At 42.1% G+C, this 23,898-nt stretch overlaps 1 protein-coding gene across 10 annotated transcripts in view; it reads left to right on the top strand.

The window, feature by feature from the left end:
* AAK1 (AP2 associated kinase 1) overlaps nt 1–23,898 on the top strand; it is a 75,692-nt gene that overhangs the window by 26,745 nt on the left and 25,049 nt on the right. For 5 of the 10 annotated variants that reach the window (XM_075207405.1, XM_075207404.1, XM_075207411.1 and 2 more), the window contains 14 exons: nt 2,152–2,260; nt 5,607–5,749; nt 12,953–13,074; nt 14,311–14,392; nt 15,473–15,605; nt 17,356–17,459; nt 17,589–17,668; nt 18,014–18,168; nt 19,121–19,404; nt 20,064–20,240; nt 20,924–21,138; nt 22,019–22,176; nt 23,031–23,147; nt 23,616–23,714. In XM_075207405.1, the coding sequence (XP_075063506.1) occupies nt 2,152–2,260; nt 5,607–5,749; nt 12,953–13,074; nt 14,311–14,392; nt 15,473–15,605; nt 17,356–17,459; nt 17,589–17,668; nt 18,014–18,168; nt 19,121–19,404; nt 20,064–20,240; nt 20,924–21,138; nt 22,019–22,176; nt 23,031–23,147; nt 23,616–23,714 (1,978 nt within the window). The remainder of the gene's footprint in view (nt 1–2,151; nt 2,261–5,606; nt 5,750–12,952; nt 13,075–14,310; nt 14,393–15,472; nt 15,606–17,355; nt 17,460–17,588; nt 17,669–18,013; nt 18,169–19,120; nt 19,405–20,063; nt 20,241–20,923; nt 21,139–22,018; nt 22,177–23,030; nt 23,148–23,615; nt 23,715–23,898) is intronic. The other 5 variants (XM_075207407.1, XM_075207406.1, XM_075207408.1 and 2 more) reach the window with 1 other exon arrangement.

Here is a 23,898-nt window from a genome sequence, read left to right as displayed (position 1 = left end):
ACTGCAGTGTTAACCTTTGTATGGTGTGAGGAGGGAGAGAGCACATTGCACAGCAATGCATAACATTATTAACGTAAAATAGCAGCATGACCTTTGTAGGATAGGGCGCCCTCTGCATTTCTTTGTGCACTTAGTATATTGGTGGCAGGACTGTGGGAGGACCAAGCGACATTATCATTCACTTTTTTATTTTTGCTTTAAACTCTTTCTTTGCTTTGAAGATGATTTAGCGCATTACATTAATTTTGGGGCAGAATTATTTTTTTTTATCTTCATTAAATGAAAGCAATGTTTCCTCTGATTTGTAATGTGTCTTTGTTATTGGATCTTTACGCTTTATGTACTAAGCTTTATTTCCTTCCAGTGTGCAATCGTGGAATTTTATAAACTAGAATAGTGATTAAAATAGACATGTTAGAGCCACTTGATGTGTCAGATAGCACAGCTTATTACCTTCCCCTTCCTTCATCCCAGGTCCTATGGCAGTGTTGGCTAACCTGTGACACTCCAGGTGTTGTGAAACTACAAGTCCCAGAATGCTTTGCCAATATATAGCAGCTTATTGCTGGAAGAGTATGCAGGGACTTGTAGTTTCACAACACCTGGAGTGTCACAGGTTAGCTAACACTGTCCTATAGTTTTTGTGTGTTTGTTATTTATTTAATACATTGTACCTTGTGCACTATGTATAAAGCAAAGTCGAAAAAAATGGGGTTCCCTCTGTACCTCACATGCAGCCTGGGGAAGTCTGTCTGTCTGGGGGAGAGCATATAGAGTTAAAAGACTCTCTTGTGGCGAACCTCTTCTTTTTGGCCAAAAACAGTAAAAAAAATAAAAATAAAAAATATATTATATCGTAGACTCCGGTGATGTGTCCAGTTCACGAGGGATATGGAAACAAGTGTGGGGTTTTGTAAAATATTGTTGAACTGACTTGTTTTTTTCCAAAAAGAAACTGCAAATACTTTCTTTGTTTTATTTCAGAAAAAAAAATATAATTTTATAATATACTATTTCTGTGTAAACTAAGAGCAGATGTAGGTGCTTGTACTTGTCTCCTCTGTGACTGCTTTCTGTTATATTTTGTCATCTCCGGATGTGGGCATGACACCAGTGACGTGATGTCACCTCACCAATACGGTGATATCTGCCCCTGTTTGTAGCCCCACGCTGGTGTGTAGTCATGGGCATGACACCAGTGACATGATGTCACCTCACCAATACGGTGATATCTGCCCCTGTTTGTAGCCCCACGCTGGTGTGTAGTCATGGGCATGACACCAGTGACGTGATGCCACCTTACCAATACGGTGATATCTGCCCCTGTTTGTAGCCCCACGCTGGTGTGTAGTCATGGGCATGACACCAGTGACATGATGTCACCTCACCAATACGGTGATATCTGCCCCTGTTTGTAGCCCCACGCTGGTGTGTAGTCATGGGCATGACACCAGTGACGTGATGCCACCTTACCAATACGGTGATATCTGCCCCTGTTTGTAGCCCCACGCTGGTGTGTAGTCATGGGCATGACACCAGTGACGTGATGCCACCTTACCAATACGGTGATATCTGTCCCTGTTTGTAGCCCCACGCTGGTGTGTAGTCAGAGGATAATTATTCATGAATAAGATTGACATAAAAAATGGTGGCAGAGGATTTGGGAATAAAGATAAAAACAATGGCTCTCTTAACACCTTTTTTAGAAACTTGATACAATCCTGCAGCATCAACATTTTTACATCTGATGACATAATAATTTATATTAAGCAAGTACAAAGGGTAAATTAAATAATGGGGTTAGAGCCATGGTTTTTACTTGGTTTGTTTGTGAATGACCGTGGTTCTCTTACATGTGAGGGCAATACGGACCTGGAGACCTTACCTGTGTTCCGTTGTCCATTCCATGAGTGGTAGTGAGTTACAGATTGTTGTGCTGATAATAAATACCTAATTGTTCAGGTTCCAGTCTATAGACCTGTGGTCTCCAACTGTGAACTTACAGGTCCCGGTATGGGCATGCTGGGACTTGTAGTTTCACAGCAGCTGTGGAGCCACAGCTTGTCTGCCTCTGGTTTAGGTGAAAACTATTGTGTATTTCCATGTATAATGTTCTCTCCATTTGTACACTGCTTTACTTTTTCTTTGCAGAGGGATCTCTCTGGGCACAAGAACATTGTCGGTTACATAGATTCCAGTATTAATTCTGTGAGCAGTGGAGATGTGTGGGAGGTGCTCATCCTCATGGACTTCTGCCGAGGTGAGGCTTTGGGAGTTTGTGGCTCACAAGAGACTGGTGGATTACAACGCTTAGCGTGATCTTGTAGTCGGTGGTCCCCTTGGCCGGTTTTGGAATCCAGCTCAGTGCAGAGCCAGGAACCACCATACCCAAAGACTTAGTTCTATGACATGACGGTAGAGGCACCAAGTCTCAAGCAACCACTGCATGAAAGGGTTAATGTGTTGATTGACTGACATACATAGGTCACTGCCCCTGCTCGACCCGAGCTCACGAAAATGGTCACTCTAAAGTTTGGCCACGCATGTAGGTCACTTACGGGGGTCATTCATGTGATCATAAGATGACGGCACACAACCGATAGCGGACATATTTCTACCCCATTTTCCAGCTTGCCCGATTATAATTAGAACGATTTTAATCAGATTATGATAGGCATTGGCCTCATTTTGGCACCTCATGTGCTGAGACTTTGGACCATTTTATCTCCAATGATATTGTATCCTGTGTGGCTAGCTTTATTGCGTTTGTGCCTGTGTAAGTAAATAACCCAATAAGTAAAAACAAAACAACTTGTACATTTTTAATGGAAGGCACTGTAATGAGAGGATGACATGAAATAATACAGCAAAATAATATATATACACTTGGATACTTATGAAGTTATGGATACTTATGAATTTATGTTTATATGACACCCTTATGGTGTCATATAAACAACAACCAATCTAAAGTGATGAAAGAATAGTGACTATATTCCAAAATATTAATCATCAAAGACATACTTGTATACTATTTTTATTGTTATAGCTCCCATAAAATCTGATGATCTTTTTAATGTTTGTTTCTTTCCCTCAAACGCTCATTTTTGTAAGTTAAATTGTTGTATATTTTAACCTCCACCCAGTTTCTGGCATTTTTTAGCTTGTATAATGTATTTAGCCTTCATTTTGCTGAGTATTTATTTTAAAAATATCACATTTCATTTTTTTTGCTGTTTTTTGTTAGACTAGAAAACATATCAGATTAAAAAATATACTTTATTAGTCACAGCACTTATTATGTTTCCCACCTTAATGACACACTGTTGTATCTCTCCACCATTGGTGCAGTAATGGGCAGTATCTAGATTAGAATGGGCTCCTCTTAGGGTGTGTATTTACAGTAAATCTTATACTCCTACAATATAGGCCTTGATACTGCTGTAGAACATTACAAATTAGACATTTTTATTAGCTCTACATGTTGGACGGACAGGCGGCACGGTACAGTGAGAAAGTATACTCTACGTGTGATTCAGTGTATGAGGAAAAAGTACAGCACATGTTACAATGAAAAGGTCAGTACAGTGTAGAACAAATACATGTTCTCCATATACAGGCTAGCGGGCGCCACCCCCCGTGGGCAGGCTAGTGGGCGCCACCCCGTGGGCAGGCTAGTAGGCGCCACCCTGTGGGCAGGCTAGCGGGCGCCACTCCCCGTGGGCAGGCTAGCGAGCTCCAGACAGGCTAGCGGGCGCCACCCCATATACAGTGTATACTCACAACACAAAAGCTTATGACCCTAAATATATCCTCTGCCCAGCATAACAGACCCTTAACCCCAAATATGCACACCCCCAGGACCCCCAGACTCCACTTTAGCAAATGTCATTTAGAAACTAACATTCACCTGGATATAACAGATGAATTTTGACATCACCCTCTCGGCCTGGTTAAAATCACCTAGAGACAGTTTTTCATATTCTCTTATCGCTCTTATATAAACTGTAGATTAATTGAAAAGTAGTTAATTGAGTGAGTTGTTAATAACACAAATACATACAGTAGCTGTCTCATGTTGTTGACCTTGAGCATACTGACTGATGTGTCATGAGATACTTTTTATAGATATTTATATGCACTCTTAAATTTGCTTAATGCAAGTGTGACATTTGCTTGAGATTTAGTCACTTTTCCTCCTTGTGTTTTAGACACTAGAACTAATTTACAATTTACAGTGGGGCAAGGAGCAGGGAAACAGTGGCTGCAGGTGTATTATTGGGCAGCATCGGTCCAGTCAGTGGAATACTGGGGGAATGTCTGCTACTGTCAGTTTATCAGTGGATTCATTTCTGAGTTAGTAATCAGTCCTTGGCAAATACGCTTTCATATTGCGAACTGTCTCTGTATTCTTGTATGAAACTCAGAAAGAGGTGTTTTTTAGTTTGTTTTGTCTTTTGGGGCTGTTCAGAATGTAGGGAATATACTTGTTGGTGAATCCAGTTACGGGACCTCATACTTCATACCATGTTGTACAGTTTAATACTGTAGACTGCCCATTAGGCAGTGAACATACCCTAAATGTTTGGGGGTAATTTTTGTAGATATCATCGGGTGCAGCTTACTATTTGATTTTTCTGATTGGCCCCTGAATTTATTTACTCGGTAATAAGAGCCACACAAATAATTTTAAATTGTAGAGGACAATGCAAAAACACATTTGATGCCATTGCACTTGGTGTTCTGTTTACCATTAAGATGTCATCCATAGCGCTTAGGAGATCTGCTGTTCTGGTCATGTGTCAGGCAGTCCAATACAGGCATTATAGTAATGCTTTTATATATTTCAATATGGCATGAAAGGGAATAACATGGCAGAAAATTAGCTCACATGTGCACTATCTCGCCCACTCTGACTTACTTTCTCCCTATCTGGTGCCCTCCTTCTCACTCTTGTTACTTGGGAAGCTGATATTCAGTCTCTCAGACTTGAGTCTCTACACTCTCCTAATACTGTACCACTCTCCTAAGCTTTTTCTTTTTGATGTCTGTTCTTTCAAAGGGGTAGGACAATTAAGTTTAGCTGAAGATAATACCAGCTATATCAGGTATATTGTTTAAGTTGGCAGTACACCAGCTCTGATACAATAAAATCAAGTCAATGTTACGAAATTGTTGTCCAGTTTCAACATAGCTAGACAGTGCTAGGTTTTGACTTTGCAGAAAATCCGACCTTACAAAGCACAAAGGCGAATACTATGCCATTTTGTAACAACACATGTAATCTACATATATGCACATTGTGTGCCGGTAGATATGAGACATGAGCGCACACACGTGTGTATAAGCAAAGACACGGACACATTGACGTGCACAGTGATATTCTGTGTGGTACTTAACAATATAATATACACAGAGGGCGAAGTAGGAATTTAGACGTGGCGGAATGATAAATGGAATGTAAGTGAATGGAATGTGCTATAATGACCCCTTATGTCGGCTTTGCTACTTATGTCGTCTTTGCTACACGGGGCATTTCTGATGTCTTTCTCTCTGCTGCACTTGCATATAAATTTCCACAAGGTTACATTGTTTGCTTTCTATAGGGGGACAAGTGGTAAATCTAATGAACCAGCGTTTGCAGACTGGATTTACAGAGAATGAGGTTCTGCAGATCTTCTGTGACACGTGTGAAGCAGTGGCTCGTCTCCATCAATGCAAAACTCCCATCATCCACCGGGATCTGAAGGTACGGTGTTGGCCCTGCTCCAGAATGTGCATGGGTCCTACATATCTCATGCTCTGTCATGTATATCATTCTAATTGTACCTGTGTGTGTTTATCTCTGTATGTCACTTTATGTGTATTCTCCGTTTCTCTCTCCACCAGTCAGTCAGTTCTTCCAGTCATTTTTTTCGCTGCGTAATTCCCTTTATTTACCACTTCTAAACCCAGAACACTGTCATCTCTGTAGGAGATTAACAGGTCACATCTGTGGTGGATTAATACATTAATCCTTTGCTCTCTGTCAGTGCTACAGACTTGGCTCTGCTTTCTGCTGGCTTGAAATGTGATAGTGACGCTCTAGACTGCTTCCTCACTGAGTCAGTGTGGGGCGGTTTTCACGTCTTCTTTTCCCTGTATCAGTAACACAAGTAGGTCACGGAGGCAAATACGTAAGAACGTCCCCCTAGTTGGCTTAGTGGGATCCTCCTAGACCTGCATCTTGTAACATTCAGAAATCTATATGTGAAGTATTCCTTAGATTTTTTTTTTTATTTTGTTTTTTACATGAACATCAGTTTTTGAAAATGTTTTTGTGTATAGGAGAAAAGGAAATCTCCAAACCCATGCCTCAAATTATAACTCCCTGTATTTTCACATATCTATTAATGACTGTTCTTGGCATAGTGTAAAAACATATATTTTGGATTTACCAGTCACAATTTTTTGAACCAGGTGTCTGGTTATCCCAAGCCTGTGCGCTGCTTTACAGCTGTTATTTCTGATTAGAGACCACACTGTGTAATTATTCCGGCTCCCATATTACATGATTTGGGCCAGTGATTGTAGATCGGTGACTCCTGAAGCTCGCTACATTCCTCGGGTAATCATCTTAGAAACACTAGTGGTGCAGTCACACAGCCTGTACCTTGTTGGACAGTATTTGATTTTCTTCCTCCGTGGCCAGTATGGCCGACTAATATTGGGTTTGCAAATTTCTTTAGCTTTGTGAATACTTTGACTAGTTCCTGGCAAATGTATTGTTTGTCCCTTATAAAATAATATAGGACACTCCATATGTTTCTTATCTCTCTGGCTTCCATCTGTTTTCAGCAATGTATTTCTCATTTGGCAGATTTCTTTTATGTTGCTCTGGGGTGCAGAGTAAATGACTTGCATACAGTCTGAATATATGTCTAGGCTAGAAAGAAAATCTGTGTATTCAGTTAAAGTTGCAGAAGGGTATGAACAAGCCAAAAAATTAAAGTCGTCTCTGTGTTTAAAAGCCCTCTTTAAACGGATTGTAATTCTCTTTGACTTTTTATGTCGCAGCAAAGCTACCTTACACTTGGGGGTTTGGCTATTTGTTTTCTATGTTTTTGTATTTCATTGTTAATACTGCCTTTTGAAAAGCTCAATAAAAAATAATTCCATAAAAGCTCCCTTTTAATGTACAACTTTCTTATTGGTAATTAGATAACGGTTGTCCACAAATTAAGTATGTTACTATTCACATAATAGGAAATTAGGGACATGTACAAAATGTACCGGTTTAATAATTATGTTTGTAATATGTGGTAGATTTGCAAAGAGAAAAAGCATATCGGTCAATGTTTTTGTTCCAGAGACTTATTACAATGGGCTATGGAATAGGTATTGTCCCTCAATGCCATACAGAATGGGGAAACTTCTGTTTCATAAGGGTCATTCCTACACTTTCTAGGCACCTTTTTAAAAAACAAAACAAAAAACAAAATACAATATTTTAGACGTGCTCTTGTGTGTTGCTCAACACCAGGCGCTGCTGCATCCATTTGAATTGTTGTGTTCATACATTTACTTTGACACATGCCACCATCAGCCTGGTTTAATAAATGCTTGTTGGTGGTAAAGTGCTGCCTAATTATAAACCTGCAGGACACATCTCCGAACAGACGTAAACAAATCGATAATTAGAGGTGCCTGGGGAGTGCGCAGAGAACATTCTGTAAGGAAAAGGACACAGGCAATGGGGCTGGCGACCGTTCCTTGGTTTTTCAGCTCCCTGCTTGTGGCGGTTTAATCAATTAGTGATACTATATTTACATGAGTTAAAAAGGATAAATATTTACTTTATTAAGTAAACATAATAGCCATTTTATAAAATTGGGGGGAAAAGTTTTGTACATTGCAAGAAAATATTGGTAAACAAGATTAATCTTGTTGTTTAGTCATATAAATCCATTGTCACACTTGAGAACCTCACCCAGATTTTGTTTTTCAAGGTGTGGTGGACTTTTTTCTTGCGACTATTGTAGTTCATATTTTGCCCGTCTGTTTGTTTATTAGCCAATCGGATCATCGGAGCGCTCACAGCAGCAGGCGTTGAGTAAGCTGTGGGAGGCAGTGACCTGTACACCTGTGTGATTGTGTTATCAGATCAGGGACAGTGTCGCGATGTGAGGTGGGCAATGGAGACCAGAAGGAAGCCACAAACTTGAACAGTTAGACAGCTGTACAGGATCCCCGGTTGCCCCATCACTGATGCTGGAAGAGAGTGGTGCCAGAGCTGTATGAAATGAAGTTCATACACCCAACTTCTGTAACTCAACATCCAATAGTTAATAAGACGCTTCCTACCTCACTATTATTTTCCTGCTGTCTTCTAGAGGAAATAAAGCACATGCTAACGCTTCTAATGCATCTACTGGTCTGCAGGGAAATTCAAGTGAACCTTTCTACAACAGTTTCCAGCCAGCCAGCTCTCCTTGAAATAGTTAAGCCGTATTTGTGGCAGAGGAGCTGATAACTTCAGTGCTTCCGTTTCTGAAAGATTTGCGCACCTCCTTGGCAAAGCTGCTGCTGCAGGTGGAGGGGTTTGGGGGATTCTCTGGCCTGATGATTAACTGGTCGAAGTCCCAACCATTGCAGTGGACACTTAAATTTAAATATCTGGGAATGTCGGCGGTGTGGCCGAAAATCCTGCGGTCCGCACACGATTACCGTTATTACGGTAATCGCGCGCGGAAAAAACGTTAATACGGTAATTTACTCACAGGATTTCAGCTCGGAGCTGCGAGCTGAAATCCAGCGAGAGATTACCGTATTAACGGTATTAGTTTTTCCGCGCTCGAACCCGCGGACAATTGAATACCCCCCAATGAGTATGTGATCAGTGTGATACAAAAGTATCAAAAGCCCAACACACTATATAAAGGTGCACAAAGTGATGATATGTGCACATCAGTATGATAGAATAAACAGTATCTTATCATTGTAATAATTACAAAGTTTTATCTATAACCTCCAATATACCATCAACTTCATGAACAAACAAAGTATTCATAAATGTAGTCATTTCCTTTGTAAAGACTGTTTTACATTGTATGCAAATAAGTTTTATTTGCATACAAGTGGATCATTCTTAGTCCTGGAGCTTTAGATTTCCTTTGTATCCACGAGTTTCATTAGCGCTTTTCTCTTTCCATATTGGGGAAGTATTGGTTGTTTATTGTAAGCTGGTAGGTGGTTCCTTGTGCTGTTGGACTAGAACGCCGCTGATATTCTTCTCTTGTTAGACATTATAAAACTGCCTCACATAGTGGGTTCACGACCATTCGTTCTGCAGCCTCATTTTCCTATCCATACAAATAGGTTTTTTTTAACAGGATTATAACCAGCAATCTTATGTTCTGTGAAAACTCACTGTGTGTGTATATACACCGATCAGCACCATCATTAAAATCAATGACAAGTGAAGTGAATAACATTGATTATCTTGTTACAATGGCATCTGTCAAGTGGGATATATTAGGCAGCAAGTGAGCAGTCAGTTCTTGAACTTGATGTGTTGGAAGCAAGAAAAATTGGTAAGCATAAGGATCTGATCTTATTTGATAAAGGCCAAATTGTGATGGCTAGATGAATGGGTCATTGCATCTCCAAAACGGCAGGTCTTGTGGGGTGTTCCTGGTATGCAGGGGCTAGTACCCACCAAAAGTGATGCAAGGAAGGACCATCCGTGAACCGGTAACAGGGTCATAGGCACACAAGACTCATTGATGCACATGGGGAGCAAAGGCTAGCCTGTCTGGTCTAAGCCCACAGAAGAGCTACTGTAGCACAAATTGCTGAAAAAGTTAATGCTGACTATGATAGAAAGGTGTCAGAACACACAGTGCATCGCAGCTTGCTGTATATAGGGAAATACACAATATTAGGCAGGACGATATAATGTTGTGGCTGATTAGTGTATACAAATAGCATTTTCAAAACATTTCTGTGTGTAAGAGTTACATGTCTTGCAAAACATGTTTTTGGGTGTGATTCGCTAACACAACAGCTATATAGTGACCCATGGCAACCAACCAACAATACGTTTTAATATAACCAGTACATGTTAATAATGTAATAAAATATCTAATTGCTTTGTATGGGCTTCTGTTGTTTGCCCTTATGCCCTATGATTATTACTATTAATTTATACAGCACCAGCGTACTCCACAGCACACAACAATTGGGAACAAAGTAAAAAATTAAGACTGGATACTAAACAATGAGGTACACAGACCTGCTCACAGTTTACAATCTATAGGACAATAGGAGTTTGGTATATGATGTTAATGTCTACATATTGTATATTGGGCCAAGCAGACTGCAATGGGTAAAATGCTTACTGGGACTTTATGATCCCATCACACAACATTGTTAGTGTAGGGGGCCAGTAGGTTGTTTAAGTGTAGTAAGAGACTATATGTAAGTTTTGTGTGAATGTTAGTAAATACCAAGTATCTGTTTTTAAAAGGTAACTGAATAAAAGCATAGGATAAACATTGTATGGCACAATTGTATGTGGTTGGTTGACCTACTATTACTACTTCTATATATGGGCTCTTTATTACTCAATAGGCTCAAAGTAGGCCATACATGCTCAGTCTTGTATTTTTGCAAAACTTTGAGTAGTGAACCGTTCACTCAGTATAGGCTTCAATGATCAAGATCTTGTGTTTTGCATTGTCGGATGTACATTCGTCATAGCATGGAGATGGTTATCTGTTGTAACTAATGTGTATTGTTTACAATGCACATACTTTAAAAGTGCATGTGTTTATGCATGTGTGGAAGGACTCTGAGCCACAAGTCTCAGTTGATAGGTCTCAGAGTATGAGGTTGCTACACTTGTGTTCAAAGTTGCTTGTTTGGAGGTGACGCTCTAGGAGGAGCCGCTGGGGGGGGAGGTGACGCTCTAGAAGGAGCCGCAGGGGGGGAGGTGACGCTCTAGAAGGAGCCGCTGGGGGGGGAGGTGACGCTCTAGGAGGAGCCGCTGGGGGGAGGTGAAGCTCTAGGAGGAGCCGCTGAGGGGGGAGGTGACGCTCTAGGAGGAGCCGCTGAGGGGGGAGGTGACGCTCTAGGAGGAGCCGCTGAGGGGGGAGGTGACGCTCTAGGAGGAGCCGCTGAGGGGGGAGGTGACGCTCTAGGAGGAGCCGCTGAGGGGGGAGGTGGCGCTCTAGGAGGAGCCGCTGGGGCGGTAGGTGGCGTTTTAGGAGGAGCCGCTGGGGCGGTAGGTGGCGCTCTAGGAGGAGCTGCTGGGGGGGAGGTGGTGCTCTAGGAGGAGCCGCTGGGGGGAGGGTGCCGCTCTAGGAGGAGCCGCTGGGGGGGAGGTGACGCTCTAGGAGGAGCCGCTGAGGGGGGAGGTGACGCTCTAGGAGGAGCCGCTGAGGGGGGAGGTGGCGCTCTAGGAGGACCGCTGGGGGGGGTAGGTGGCGCTCTAGGAGGAGCCGCTGGGGCGGTAGGTGGCGTTTTAGGAGGAGCCGCTGGGGCGGTAGGTGGCGCTCTAGGAGGAGCTGCTGGGGGGGAGGTGGTGCTCTAGGAGGAGCCGCTGGGGGGAGGGTGCCGCTCTAGGAGGAGCCGCTGGGGGGGAGGTGGTGCTCTAGGAGGAGCCGCTGGAGGGAGATGGCGCTCTAGGAGGAGCCGCTGGAGGGAGATGGCGCTCTAGGAGGAGCCGGTAGAGGGAGGATCATAGTAGTTTTAGTGCTCAGATAAGCAGAATTTGTTTTCATCTTTTGTATGAACTCTTAGCTGAAGAGAAATACATTTGTTACAATATTATATACTGTATGAATAATAAAACACAGGGAGTGCCCTGTTGGCACTGTGTCATATCCTAGCTGAAGCTTTTTTGCTTACCCACAAATACGACCCCCCCCCTCCCCCTCTGATATATACATTGTTTGCACTGCCGTTTGTATTGTATTTTCCCGACGTTGTGACTCTGAGTTCCAGTATGACTTCACATTGACCCGCTGTAGAGGGGCAAGCTGGGCTGGGGGGGCAGAGAGGCATCTGCCCCCCAGGCCAGTTCCATAGTGGGCTACCTTGGCCTGGGTCACTTGCATTTTTTTTTTTACTATGACTCTGCACATTGAGATATTTTCTGATGTACTTTATCGTACTGATTAAACCTGAGTGCACATCACTTAATCAGATACTGAAAATGGGTGTGTGCTACCTATAGTATTGTTTTATTTTAGGGGTTTCACTTGAAATAAATTGTTTTAGCTACATAATCAGACTTTTTAGTTTGGTGGGTATCCAATAATGAGCGTACAATAATCTGTGCTTCTTCAAACGGCACTTAAAACTCACCTGTTCCTCAAAGCCTACCAACCATCCACTTAACCCCTCTCCCCTTGGCCCCTCTTTTCTCTCCCCCTTGCTTTACTGGCTCCCCTTTGTGCCTGATTTTGTTTACCCTCCCTTAGGATGTAAGCTCGTATGAGCAGGGCCCTCTTCCCTCCTGTCTCCATATCTGTTCTTCTGCTCCATCTTTATTGCATTTGCTTGCCTGGAGTTTCTGAAGTACTGGTACTTCGTGTTTATTGTTCTGTACTGTTTTACCCTGTATAGTCTACTATTTGTACTGTGTACGGTGCCGCGAAAATCTTGTGGCGCTTAACAAATAAACGATAATAATAAATGGATTCTAGTAATGATAATGTCCTTTAAATCTCTCTGCTGTTGTAGGTAATGGTGTGACCAGGAAGTGATATTGTGTGATGTGTTCCTTGTTTATAAAATACTGGACCTTTTCACATGGGCTAGACTTGTTTTTAGCCGAATCCTACAATTCTATGTTCTACTTCAGCTATGTCACCATCTTTTTCAGGCTAAACCTGGTTAACTATGAGATGTAACACTTACGATTCAGAATCTTTATAGAAGTTTATCCGTTTGTTTTGTCTGTTTGCAGGTGGAGAATATCCTACTACACGATCGCGGTCACTACGTCCTGTGCGACTTTGGAAGTGCAACCAACAAATGTCAAAACCCCCAGACTGAAGGTGTAACCACTGTGGAGGACGAGATTAAAAAGTATGTATGACAGAGGCTGAAAGAGGAAGGAGTATTAATTATAACTGTACAGTCAGTATTTTTCAGGCTATGGCCTACATATATATTGGTTATAAGAAGTATTTACTCCCTTTTTGACCTTTTTCACATTTTGTTTTCTTAAATCATGGAATGAGAATGGATTTATTATGGATTTTTTACCACTGATTAGCACAAAATATTCTGCAATGTCAAATAAAAAATTGTAAAGCTTTGTCTTACAAATAAAGACATTAATTAATTTTCTAAATATTCTCCCCATTGCTTTAATACTTGGCAGAAGTATCTTTAGCTGCGAATTACAGCTGTGAGTCTATATGGGGAAGGGTCTCCCAGCTTTGTACACTACACTTCCCTACACTCTGCATCCCTATAGCATTATACGCCTATCACTATGCTTCGCCGGTGGAGATAATGTCCATGAAACAATGCGCAGTGTTAAACTTGCGGAAAACTTAGCACATAGTATTAAGGCCACTTGGTATGTGGTTCTCCCACATGCTTACTGACAAACTAGGCAAGATTCATCTTGCTGTCACATGGGGCAGTTTCTTCTTTCTTATGCCATGAAAGACTGTAACTCTGTCAGACTTGTCATAGACTTCTTTGTGGCCTCAGTAATTTTTGGATGACAAGCGAAATTTATAGCTGTGCCATATTGTCTCCTTTATTATGGACCTAACTGTGCTATGAGGGATATTATTAGTTTCTGGAACCTCTTGTATCCTTTGTCTGGTGCTTCTCAATAAACCTCTCTTTGATTGGATGTTTTGAATGTTCTATGGGCTTCAGGATGAATCTCTTGTTCATTGTGATCTCTGAAGACAACTGATTGCACCAGAGTTTGTTTAGGTCTATGTTTGCAAAGGGAGTATATTATTATGTAATCAAATATTTTATGGATGTAATTATGAGGGTTTTTATTTATAGTTATTTTACGCTTGTGTCGATCAGTGGTAAGCTAAATTTCCGCTTAAATAAGTACTGTTGGTGATGTAAGAAAATAACATCTTTAATACTTGATTATTTTCTTATAGCCACTGTGCGTGTGAGTGTGTGTGTGTGTGTATATATCCATCTATCTATCATACATACATACAAGCAAGCAAGATGGGTGAAGTGCATTATATTTTCTTAGCTTGCCAGTTGATTGCCTTATATTATAAATCCCAGGATAATTACTACTCCTAAAAATCTATATATTTAATTTTGTTACAGGTACACCACACTTTCCTATCGGGCCCCCGAGATGGTGAATCTTTACAGTGGCAAAGTCATCACTGCCAAGGCTGATGTTTGGGTTTGTTAAACACATCTTCTCAATCATTTATTTCATAGGTTATATTCTGTTGCCCTGTAGAGTTCCCACACTGCGCTTAGAGTTTCACTTTCATCTCCTGAGTGAAAGCACGTTGCTCCCAGCTGTGTAGGTGGTGGCATTTCACGTTACATCCGCTACCATCTCCGCTATCGTTCCTGGTTTTGTTAGTGGTTAATACATGGTTCAGTATTAGCTAGACATAAAGCTGTGTGGCACCTGATTCCTATTGGCTGCGTTTCGGGGAAACCAAGCCGAACAGCCAATGGGAAGTCTTTATGGTCATCAGTGTGTGTAAATAGCACTCCCATAGTTTATTCAGACTGTAGTTAACAGACCATAACTTGTTTTGCATAGTAAAATCTGTTGCATTCATAGTTCTACTAATCTATTAATGGAAACTGAGCATTCTGAATTAAAATGTTCAGTGGGAGACACTGGGATCTGGAGGGGTCTACAATGGTTTAGAACAGGCAGACATGTCAGAATGACTCATCAGCTTGCTTAGAGGAGATCAGGGAAAGCAGAGAAAATACAGAGAAAATGAAGGCTGTGATCCGCCCTCCACACACATACGCACGCTGGATATTAACTATGAAGTGTTTCTAGCGTTTTAAGCCGACTCTTAATATGGTTCCTATTGATTTTTTGTGTATTGCAATTATGTATGTCCAGATTAGAAATGTGAAGATATGACTCATTCCACCTCTTTACCTGCCCCCCTTTCAGTCATGAATCTTTTCCTATACATCCTGAAATGACTGAATTCACCAGATGGATGAGGTAAATTGTGGGGTGAATAGATTGTAAGCTCTTTGTGCTGATGTCTGTGCTGCTTTGCCATAAATACTCAGCACTTGGAGTTGTGCACATACCAAGCCCCTTACATTGGTGCACTATTACATCACATGCTGCATGCACCACACCTTCTCTTGTGTCTGCATTAAGACTCTGAGATGTCACATTCACCTTTATGAATATTGCTTTTATTGCACGACCCATGGTGTTTCTCTAGTACACATTCTGCCGCTCTCATCCTCAATCTCTTTTCTTTCCTACTAGGCCTTGGGATGTCTGCTCTACAAACTATGTTTTTTCACCCTGCCATTTGGAGAGAGTCAGGTCTCTATCTGTGATGGGAATTTCACCATCCCTGACAACTCCCGCTATTCCCACGACATGCACTGCCTCGTCCGTAAGTATCTGCTATATTCCTAGTGGGAGACACCAGTAATACCCATTCCTTTTTCTTTTTTTCATTTTTACCACAGTCGTTCATTCATAACATTAGAGCAGAGGGAGGAGAGAACTGTTCCACCTGCCAGGATTTGTGAAATACGGAATTTATCCAGATGATAAATGTAATTTGCTATCTGCCCGCCTGTCTTTGTATCCCAGGGTTTTACTATTTTAATCATTAGAGCAAAAAATAGCAATTTGTTGCAGTTCATTTGTCCATTGACAAATACATTTACATTTTACATTGGTAACTTGACATAGTCACCCGGGCTTTTTGCCAAGAACAGAACAAAAAGAAAAAAGGTATTGTCTAAATAGCTGTGCCCTTGCATAATTATTACATCTGTGCCCTTGCATAATTAGTAGAGTTTTAACTGAGAATTAAGGAGTAGGAGGTGGCCCTATGAGACTGTATGTAAAGTTGCTTTTGAACAGCAGTGTTATTCTGAATAGTGGCTAATATTGGCCAAGCATTGTTAGACTGCCTGCGTCTCCTGCCCATTGAAAGCAAGAAGTGCCTCATCCCGGATGATGTACCTTTCCCCCAGCTCCTTGGGTCAGCACTGGTAGTATTGGCAGAATGACTATTAGGACAGGGAAGATGTTCAGCACATAAGTGTTGTGGGCACATCTCCAAACTCTCAGCTGTTGTTTGGTATGTTGCCCAAAGGGGTGCACTGTGTGTGGAATGCCAGATTGTGTTACCCACTGGCATCCTGCATCTCCCACCGCAGACTCTAGTCCCAGATGCACAATTGTACACAAGCAAGAAGAGAATGAATAGTCAGTATATTATTCTTGCCCACAGTCTCGGGCCTCTCTCCATGTTCCTCTCATAAGTCTGTCATTGTTTTCTATGAGTGCAACACTATCAACATGTCAGCAATTCCCTAACCGTTTAAACTTGTTTCACTGGATTATTTCACTGGTCGGGATCTGGTGGTTATTTTGATTTTTTTCACTGATCAGATAGGCGACAAAGTGCATCAATTTTGTGAGTATACAGTGCAGTCCACTATGTTGTTGGGGCCTAGAGGGTGCATATAGTCTTCTGAATAAGAATATTTAGTGCTGATTTATGATTTAGTGCTGGCAATGTCTGTATTGGATAGTTTCCACCGCTATCTATCCAGTATATTTGTGCTATTTTGTGTTGTTGAACATGCACACATGATGGGCCTGAGTCATTAAGGAGAGCAAAGCAAAAAAAGGAATAACTTTGCACCATAGCAAAACCATGTTGCAGGGGGTGGGGGTAAATTTAAAATATGTGGACAGATTTATAATTGGGGTAGGGCATGTCCTAGATCAGTGTTGGCTAACCTGTGACACTCCAGGTGTTGTGAAACTACAAGACCCAGCATGCTTTGCCAATATATAGCAGCTTATTGCTGAAAGGGTATACTGGGACTTGTAGTTTCACAACACCTGGAGTGTCACAGGTTAGCCAACACTGTCCTAGATCAACTTTAACTTTCAGGATAAAAATAAAGCTATCAAGTATCTGTGTGCTACATGAAAAAGCAGCCAGTATTTCCTTACATGCAAAATAATAAACTTATATTTGCACCCCTTGCATTGTAACATGGTTTGTCCCGGATCAAATTTACCTTTTTTTTTTTTTTTATTTGGCCTTGGTCTCCTTAATGACTCAGACCTGCTGTGTTTAAAGCAAGTTACATTTTTGCATCTCTGTCCAATTACAGGGTACATGCTTGAGCCAGATCCAGACAAGAGACCGGATATCTACCAAGTATCCTATTTTGCCTTTAAGTTAGCAAAGAGGGAGTGCCCTGTACCAAATGTACTTGTAAGTGCCCTGACGGTTATATCTGTGTAAATATTCATTGCAACAATGTTGAATGGCTCCATTGTCTACCTGTAATCAGTCTGAGTGTGAGTAGAATCTGCATTGCTCACTTTTGCCTTCTTCTCCCAGGAATCTACCATCCCTGCAAAGCTACCTGAGCCAGTGAAAGCAGGAGAAGCTGCCGCCAAGAAATCCCAACCAAAGGCCAGGTGAGTCCCACATGCAGTGCAATCTGCTGCGGACTTGGTCAGTACATGTCCTTTGTTTTAATAATGATGTAGAAAAGTGTGGATAATGTGTGGATGGTAGTTTTAAAATGGTTGCTATATATTTTATAATATAATTATAATTGTTTATATAGTGCCAATCATATCACTTGGTGTTGTACAGAGGATATGTAGTCATTTACATTCTTCCTGCCCCATTGGAGCTTGCAATCTAAATTCTCAAGCGTGCACACACACACACCCCAGTGTGCTGCCCATAGAATGTAGTTGCGTAGTAAAACCCTTTGAATAGCAGTGATTGTGACTTTCTATTGTCCCGTTTTGCAGGCTAACAGATCCTGTTCCAACAACTGAAACCTCAATTGCTCCTCGCCAGAGGCCCAAAGCTGGTCAGACTCAGCCGAGCCCCGGGATGCTTCCAATTCAGCCAGCTCTAACACCCAGGAAAAGGCCCACGGTGCAGCCAGCTACTTCCACGCCAGGTTTGTTGGCCCCAATGTTACTCTGGGCTCTCAAAAGGAACAGATTGTTTGGTCATGCATGAACGCATGATCTGTACAAAGGTCCCTATTTACAAATGCAGAGCTTTTCATGTCTTCTAGGCAGATTATTCTACACCATCGATTAAAACTGTGTTGATCTTAGAATAAGACATTAAAGAACATACCGGAGATAACAACATAAGAGTTTGCAGCTAGCTCCTCTGCAGCAGGTTACTATATAAGGACGGAGGTGCTTCTGTAACATAACCGTTTAGGTGGAGTCATACAAAGGATATGTAATGCCATAACAGCCACAACATAATGACTGTGGGCTCAGGCTTTTTGTCCTGCTTCAGATCCCATAAATGATGTGGGAGGAGCTTCAGCTGTGTCTGTAATGGACTGGGGAGGTAATACATTACTTTTTAACAGAGCTGCGTTGGAATGTCAGGTAAATGCTGAATAATGTATTTTAGCTTCATGCTTCACATCTGAAAATGTAAATTTTGGAGTTTAGTGGTAATGTGTAACAGGCAATACACAAGACTTATAAATATGTGAGAAAGTGATCTGACCAAATCCGAATAACACACCAAAGTGCAGCAGTGCTCATCACTGAGCACATGTAACATAGGCAATCTATAATGACGTAGTGCAGTGCAAACTTAATGTAATATATTGTTGAACTGAGTATGCTCTACCTCAGGCCTGTCCAACCTGCTGCCCTCCAGATGTTGTGAAACTACAAGTCCCAGCATGCCCTTCCAGCTATCAACAGGTTGTCTACTGGCAAAGCATGCTGGGGCTTGTAGTTTCACAACATCTGGAGGGCAGCAGGTTGGACAGGCCTGCTCTACCTAATTAATACCAGATTTTTTCTGCATAGACTGGTTTTCTCTACTCTACAATGTTACAGTAAGTTCAGTTCTAACAATTGACATGGTTCTTGTAGGAGTACCTGCTGGCATTCAGCCCACGGCCCCTGCCGCAGTGCAGCCCACCGCAAAACCAGTATCTCAGCCCCAACAGCAACCTAAGCCGGCTCCGCCTACCCCACAGCCCGCCACCCCAGTGACTACGGCCCCGCAGAATGCCGTTCCAATGCAGACCCCGACGGCGCCAACTGCGCAGCCTGCGCCTCATCCACAACAGCAGCAGCAGCTTTATCTCAAACAGCAAATACAGCAGCAACAGGCAGCTGCATTGTATCAGCAGCAAATGCTGCAAGCGCAACAGGTCAGTATTGTGTGTAGACGGAAAATAGCACTACATGCACAGGTGTACTCTGTATGTAGGGTTTACTTCTAGTGGTTTATAATATTACCAAGTTACTACATCTGTTGCAAGTGGTGTCTGGGAAATGGCTGCTTAGGAGTGTATGTTTCAGGAACTTGTTAGCGTTATGGTTGTGATCATAGGGGGAGCATATTCTCTATGCACAGCAGACTTTTTCTTTAATAAGTCTGTCTAAGGACACGGAAGGCTGATGATGGAGAACAATAGCTGCACTCAGCTGCATAATAAGTGTTTGTAGAAATGTTGAATGTCTTGGGTGATGTCCAGATTGGTGTCATTTGACATGTATGCTTGTACAGGATCATCTTGTATTTTAGCTGCCCTAAAATATTGTTGACAGTGGCAAGATACTATAGATACAAAGAAAGCAGCGTAATAACATTATAACACAATCAACCAATATGTATTCTTATGAAGTTCAGTTATATTTACTTTAACCCCGCATTTTTAAATTCACCTATTCTTGTATATTGGTAATATTTCTCAATGAATGATTTATAAACCTAGTTGTGGTTCCATGAGTTACTTTCTGTGTGTTTTCCTACACATATGCACGGTGTGAAGTGTGATAAGTGTTTGTGTGTCTCTGTTCCGCACAGATACAGGCCATGCAGCAGCAGCAGATCCTCCAAGCCTACTACCTACAGCAGCAGCAGCTCCTGGCTCAACAGGCAGCAATGCAGCAAAAAGTAGTGGCCCCATTGCAAGCGTCTTTACCTACCCAGCCACAAGCCTTGCCGGCCACTGTGCAGTTACCTGTTGCCCAGGACCAGGGGGTAAGTACTGCTGGCAGCATAGGTCGTTCTAAATGGTTGTCCCATTGTATATTTCTTCCTACTGCAGAAGTCACAATATGATGAATTTATCTGGAATACCTACGTTCCAAGTGTGTTTTCAATAGGTCCTTATGCATTGTGCTTCCCTTGTGTGGGCTGAGCCAACCTCTGTGAGTATGCAGCCAGTGACATCGCTGGGTCACTTTATTGATAGTCTGCATTCTTATGGATATTAGTTAAACCCTTAAAAGAGAAGTCCAGTGGTCAAGTGTGTTTTGCAGTTATAATCCATATATTAGGTCTAATAGTTTTCTAGGTACCCTATCTAACAGAGTGTATCTGACTCCATCCTGTTGATCTTTATTGGGCTGGGAGTACACAAGACACTTCACGCCCGTCCCCTCTTTTGCCTCATCTTGCCAATGTCTGCGTTTTAAACCAAACAGTGAGAAAAGTTATTCACTCTGATCCCTCACCCTGAAGATTGAGAAATTGCAGGGGATGAAATGGTAAAAGGAGTTGCCTGATAAATACTTTCTAAAGTCAAATGTTGGCAATAATATTTTGTCAGTACTAAATCAAACATTGCTTTACAGTTTAGGTTGGGAAGGGAAGGTGAAAATAGGACTTTCTCCTGTGTAAGTTCCTCTCGGCTGCTGACAACAATTTCCCATGTGTTACAGATACAAGCTCCAATTAGAGCCTCCCAGAAAGCGCAGCCCACGGCAGGTCCTAAGCTGGGCTCCCTCACTCCCCCCTCCTCTCCTAAGACCCAGCGTGGAGGACACCGGAGGATCCTGAGTGATGTCACACACAGCGCAGTCTTTGGAGTGCCTGCTAGTAAATCTACACAACTTCTCCAGGCAGCAGCAGCAGAGGCCAACCTCAATAAATCAAAGTGCGTGTACATAAAATAGATTTGTCTCAGGTACCAGTAATGATTATCTGGCTTTCGATACAGCAGCGTTTTGGCCCCAATCAGTCATATGCACTTGATGTTATACACTCGGGACCTGATTCGGAGTGAAACGTACGCCTGTTTGAGTAGCGGAACTGTTTGCTTGCGCTGCTCAGTATGTGAACATACACAACTGCGGAATGGAAAAGTTGTGTTTGAACAATTGAGTACGGATTCAGACTGGAGCGTAGTTGCAGATACAGCTGAATAAACGGCTTTATTTGCGAGTGGTCAGGGTCAGGTGTAAGTGGCAGATGATGATGATGACGGCGAACACTGAACTAGCAAATTGGTTTTAATTAGAAGTTTGCAAGAGATTCACAGACACTTATTGAGACTTTAGTAGTCGCTTGGCCATAGATTAGGATTTGCCGAGCGTGTTGTACGCATTTGGTAAGTTGTTACTGCTGTATTCGCTAGGTTATTCAAGTTTAAATGATGCTTCATAGTAATTGTGCTCACAACACAGAAAAGGTTTTTGTACATGTTTGCATTTTGTTGGACAAGTGTCTGAGGGCTGTGTCTATTGTCAAGCGAACACATGTGCTACTCACTCAGACCTGGACGTATCTTCAACTCTGAATACGACGTACATACACATACACTTGTGTGTGACTCTACTCTTCCACTCTGAATCAGACCCTTTGTGTTTAGTTGTAACTTCTGAAAATATTTTGCCCTGTAGACTGCCTATTAGGTGACACACTGACAAAACATATGGAGCCTCCAGTGTTTTGAATTTCTTTTTAAAATCTATTTAGCTCTGGCTCGGTTTAATAGGTTTAATAATTTGAACCCTTATTGTCTTTGCGTCTCTAAGGTCAGCTACAACAACCCCCTCTGGCTCACCAAGGACTTCACAGCAGAATGTCCACAATCCACCAGAGTCCTCTGGCTGGAACCCATTTGATGATGATAATTTCTCTAAACTCACTGCAGAGGAACTTCTCAATAAAGATTTTGCTAAGCTAGGAGACAGTAAGAATGTGTTTCTTTAATAATGTTACAGTTGGGTTTTTAGATCATGTGTATTTCATGTCTCTGATCTTCAGTCAGTTTTTTTGGGGGGATGGGGGAGAGTGGACAGGGATTAGGCATTTACCTTTCACATGCAAAAAAAATTGGGGATTTTCATTGTATATGAAATATACCATAGAAAAATAAAATGTTCATAAAATGTTAAGTTTTGAAGACAGATGAAAGAGTGACAGGCAACAAAATCCCAGGGGAGGCAAGAGAAGAGGGTGGCGGAGGACAGGATCCCCGGGGAGGGGGGGGGGGGATAGGGTGGAGGAGGACAGGATCCCCGGGGAGGGGGGGGACAGGGTGGCGGAGGACAGGATCCCCGGGGAGGGGGGGGACAGGGTGGCGGAGGACAGGATCCCCGAGGAGGGGGGGGGATAGGGTGGCGGGAGGACAGGATCCCCGGGGAGGGGGGGGGATAGGGTGGCGGAGGACAGGTTACAAATAGGATGTACAGCAGCAGTAGTAATGCTCATCAGTATGTACAACAGTAATAGCTACTAAATAATACAGTATATGAAAAGTAACATGCCAGCAGTAATATTAATGTCTATTAATAATAATAATCGCCTACTTTGAAAGACATAACCATGGCTGCCTACAGTCTGCAAGGGATAATGGTACAGAACTCAATATAAGTCTGGTTGGATTGCACACTTATCGCTGTCGCTTTTTACAGGGAGTTTTTTGAAATATGTTAGTTTTTCATCTTTAGTTCCATGATAAAATTAAGAAAATAACACCTTAGGCTGATAGGACTGGACAGGGCTTATCACCTACAGTCTCCTCTGCTACTACCTTCCCATTAGGCAAACCTTCAGAGCAACTAAGCAGCTCAGCTGAGGACCTGCTGTCTGGTTTCCCAGCACCCCCTGCTGTGTCTCAGGCCGATGCCTTTGGACCGTCTCTGTTTTCCAGTGGAGCAGGTGATTATTAATCCCTTATAAAATAAGTGGTCAGCTGGCAAAGGATTACTATTTGTAATTCTCAATCTGCTAGGACATCCATGTTTTAAGGATATATTTATCCCATTACAGGTACATTAATCTCTAACTTGGCAAGCAAATGTCCCTTAGTCTCATTTAGGAAAATATTTAAACATGTTTGGAAAGGTCTATAGATTCTGTGACATTCCCAGATAACTGTTTTGGAAAATGATAATTATAGGACTGTAGTTCCAGAAGTAAAAATGGAACCTTGATTGCACATTATTCAGTCACTTCTGATAGTTTAGAAGACCCACTGACACAAGTAGTTAGAACTCTGCACATTGCCTGTACAATTTATGGTGAAGGTGGATCTTGAGTCTGTAGTTTTACATCTGTCTTCTCACTTGCCTTTTTCTCCTCTCCTGTTTGTTTTTTTTCTCTGTTTATCTTCTTTCTTGTGCCCAGCTGTGGATAAACCTGTAGACGTGCAGGGGCAGGATCCCAGCCCTCCACTGCACAAAACGCCAGACCCCTTCTTACCTCTTCCTCTGTCTGACACTCCAGGTAAAAACACAGTGAGGAGGACAGGGCTGGTGCCCCAGGGGATATGTTTCATACCTTACTGAACCATTTCCCATTTCTGTGTGTTTTGTCTTTACACTGTTACCATTTTCGGCTATGCTATGGATAAGTTTTTCTGCTGCAGAAATGGCTTTCATTCACAAAGATATAATCACTAATGTCTCCT

Source organism: Mixophyes fleayi, chromosome 4, assembly GCF_038048845.1.
Source record: "Mixophyes fleayi isolate aMixFle1 chromosome 4, aMixFle1.hap1, whole genome shotgun sequence".
Lineage (NCBI taxonomy): Eukaryota > Metazoa > Chordata > Amphibia > Anura > Limnodynastidae > Mixophyes > Mixophyes fleayi.
Note: the sequence above shows the minus strand (reverse complement) of the source record. Positions and strands in the feature narration are given on the sequence as shown.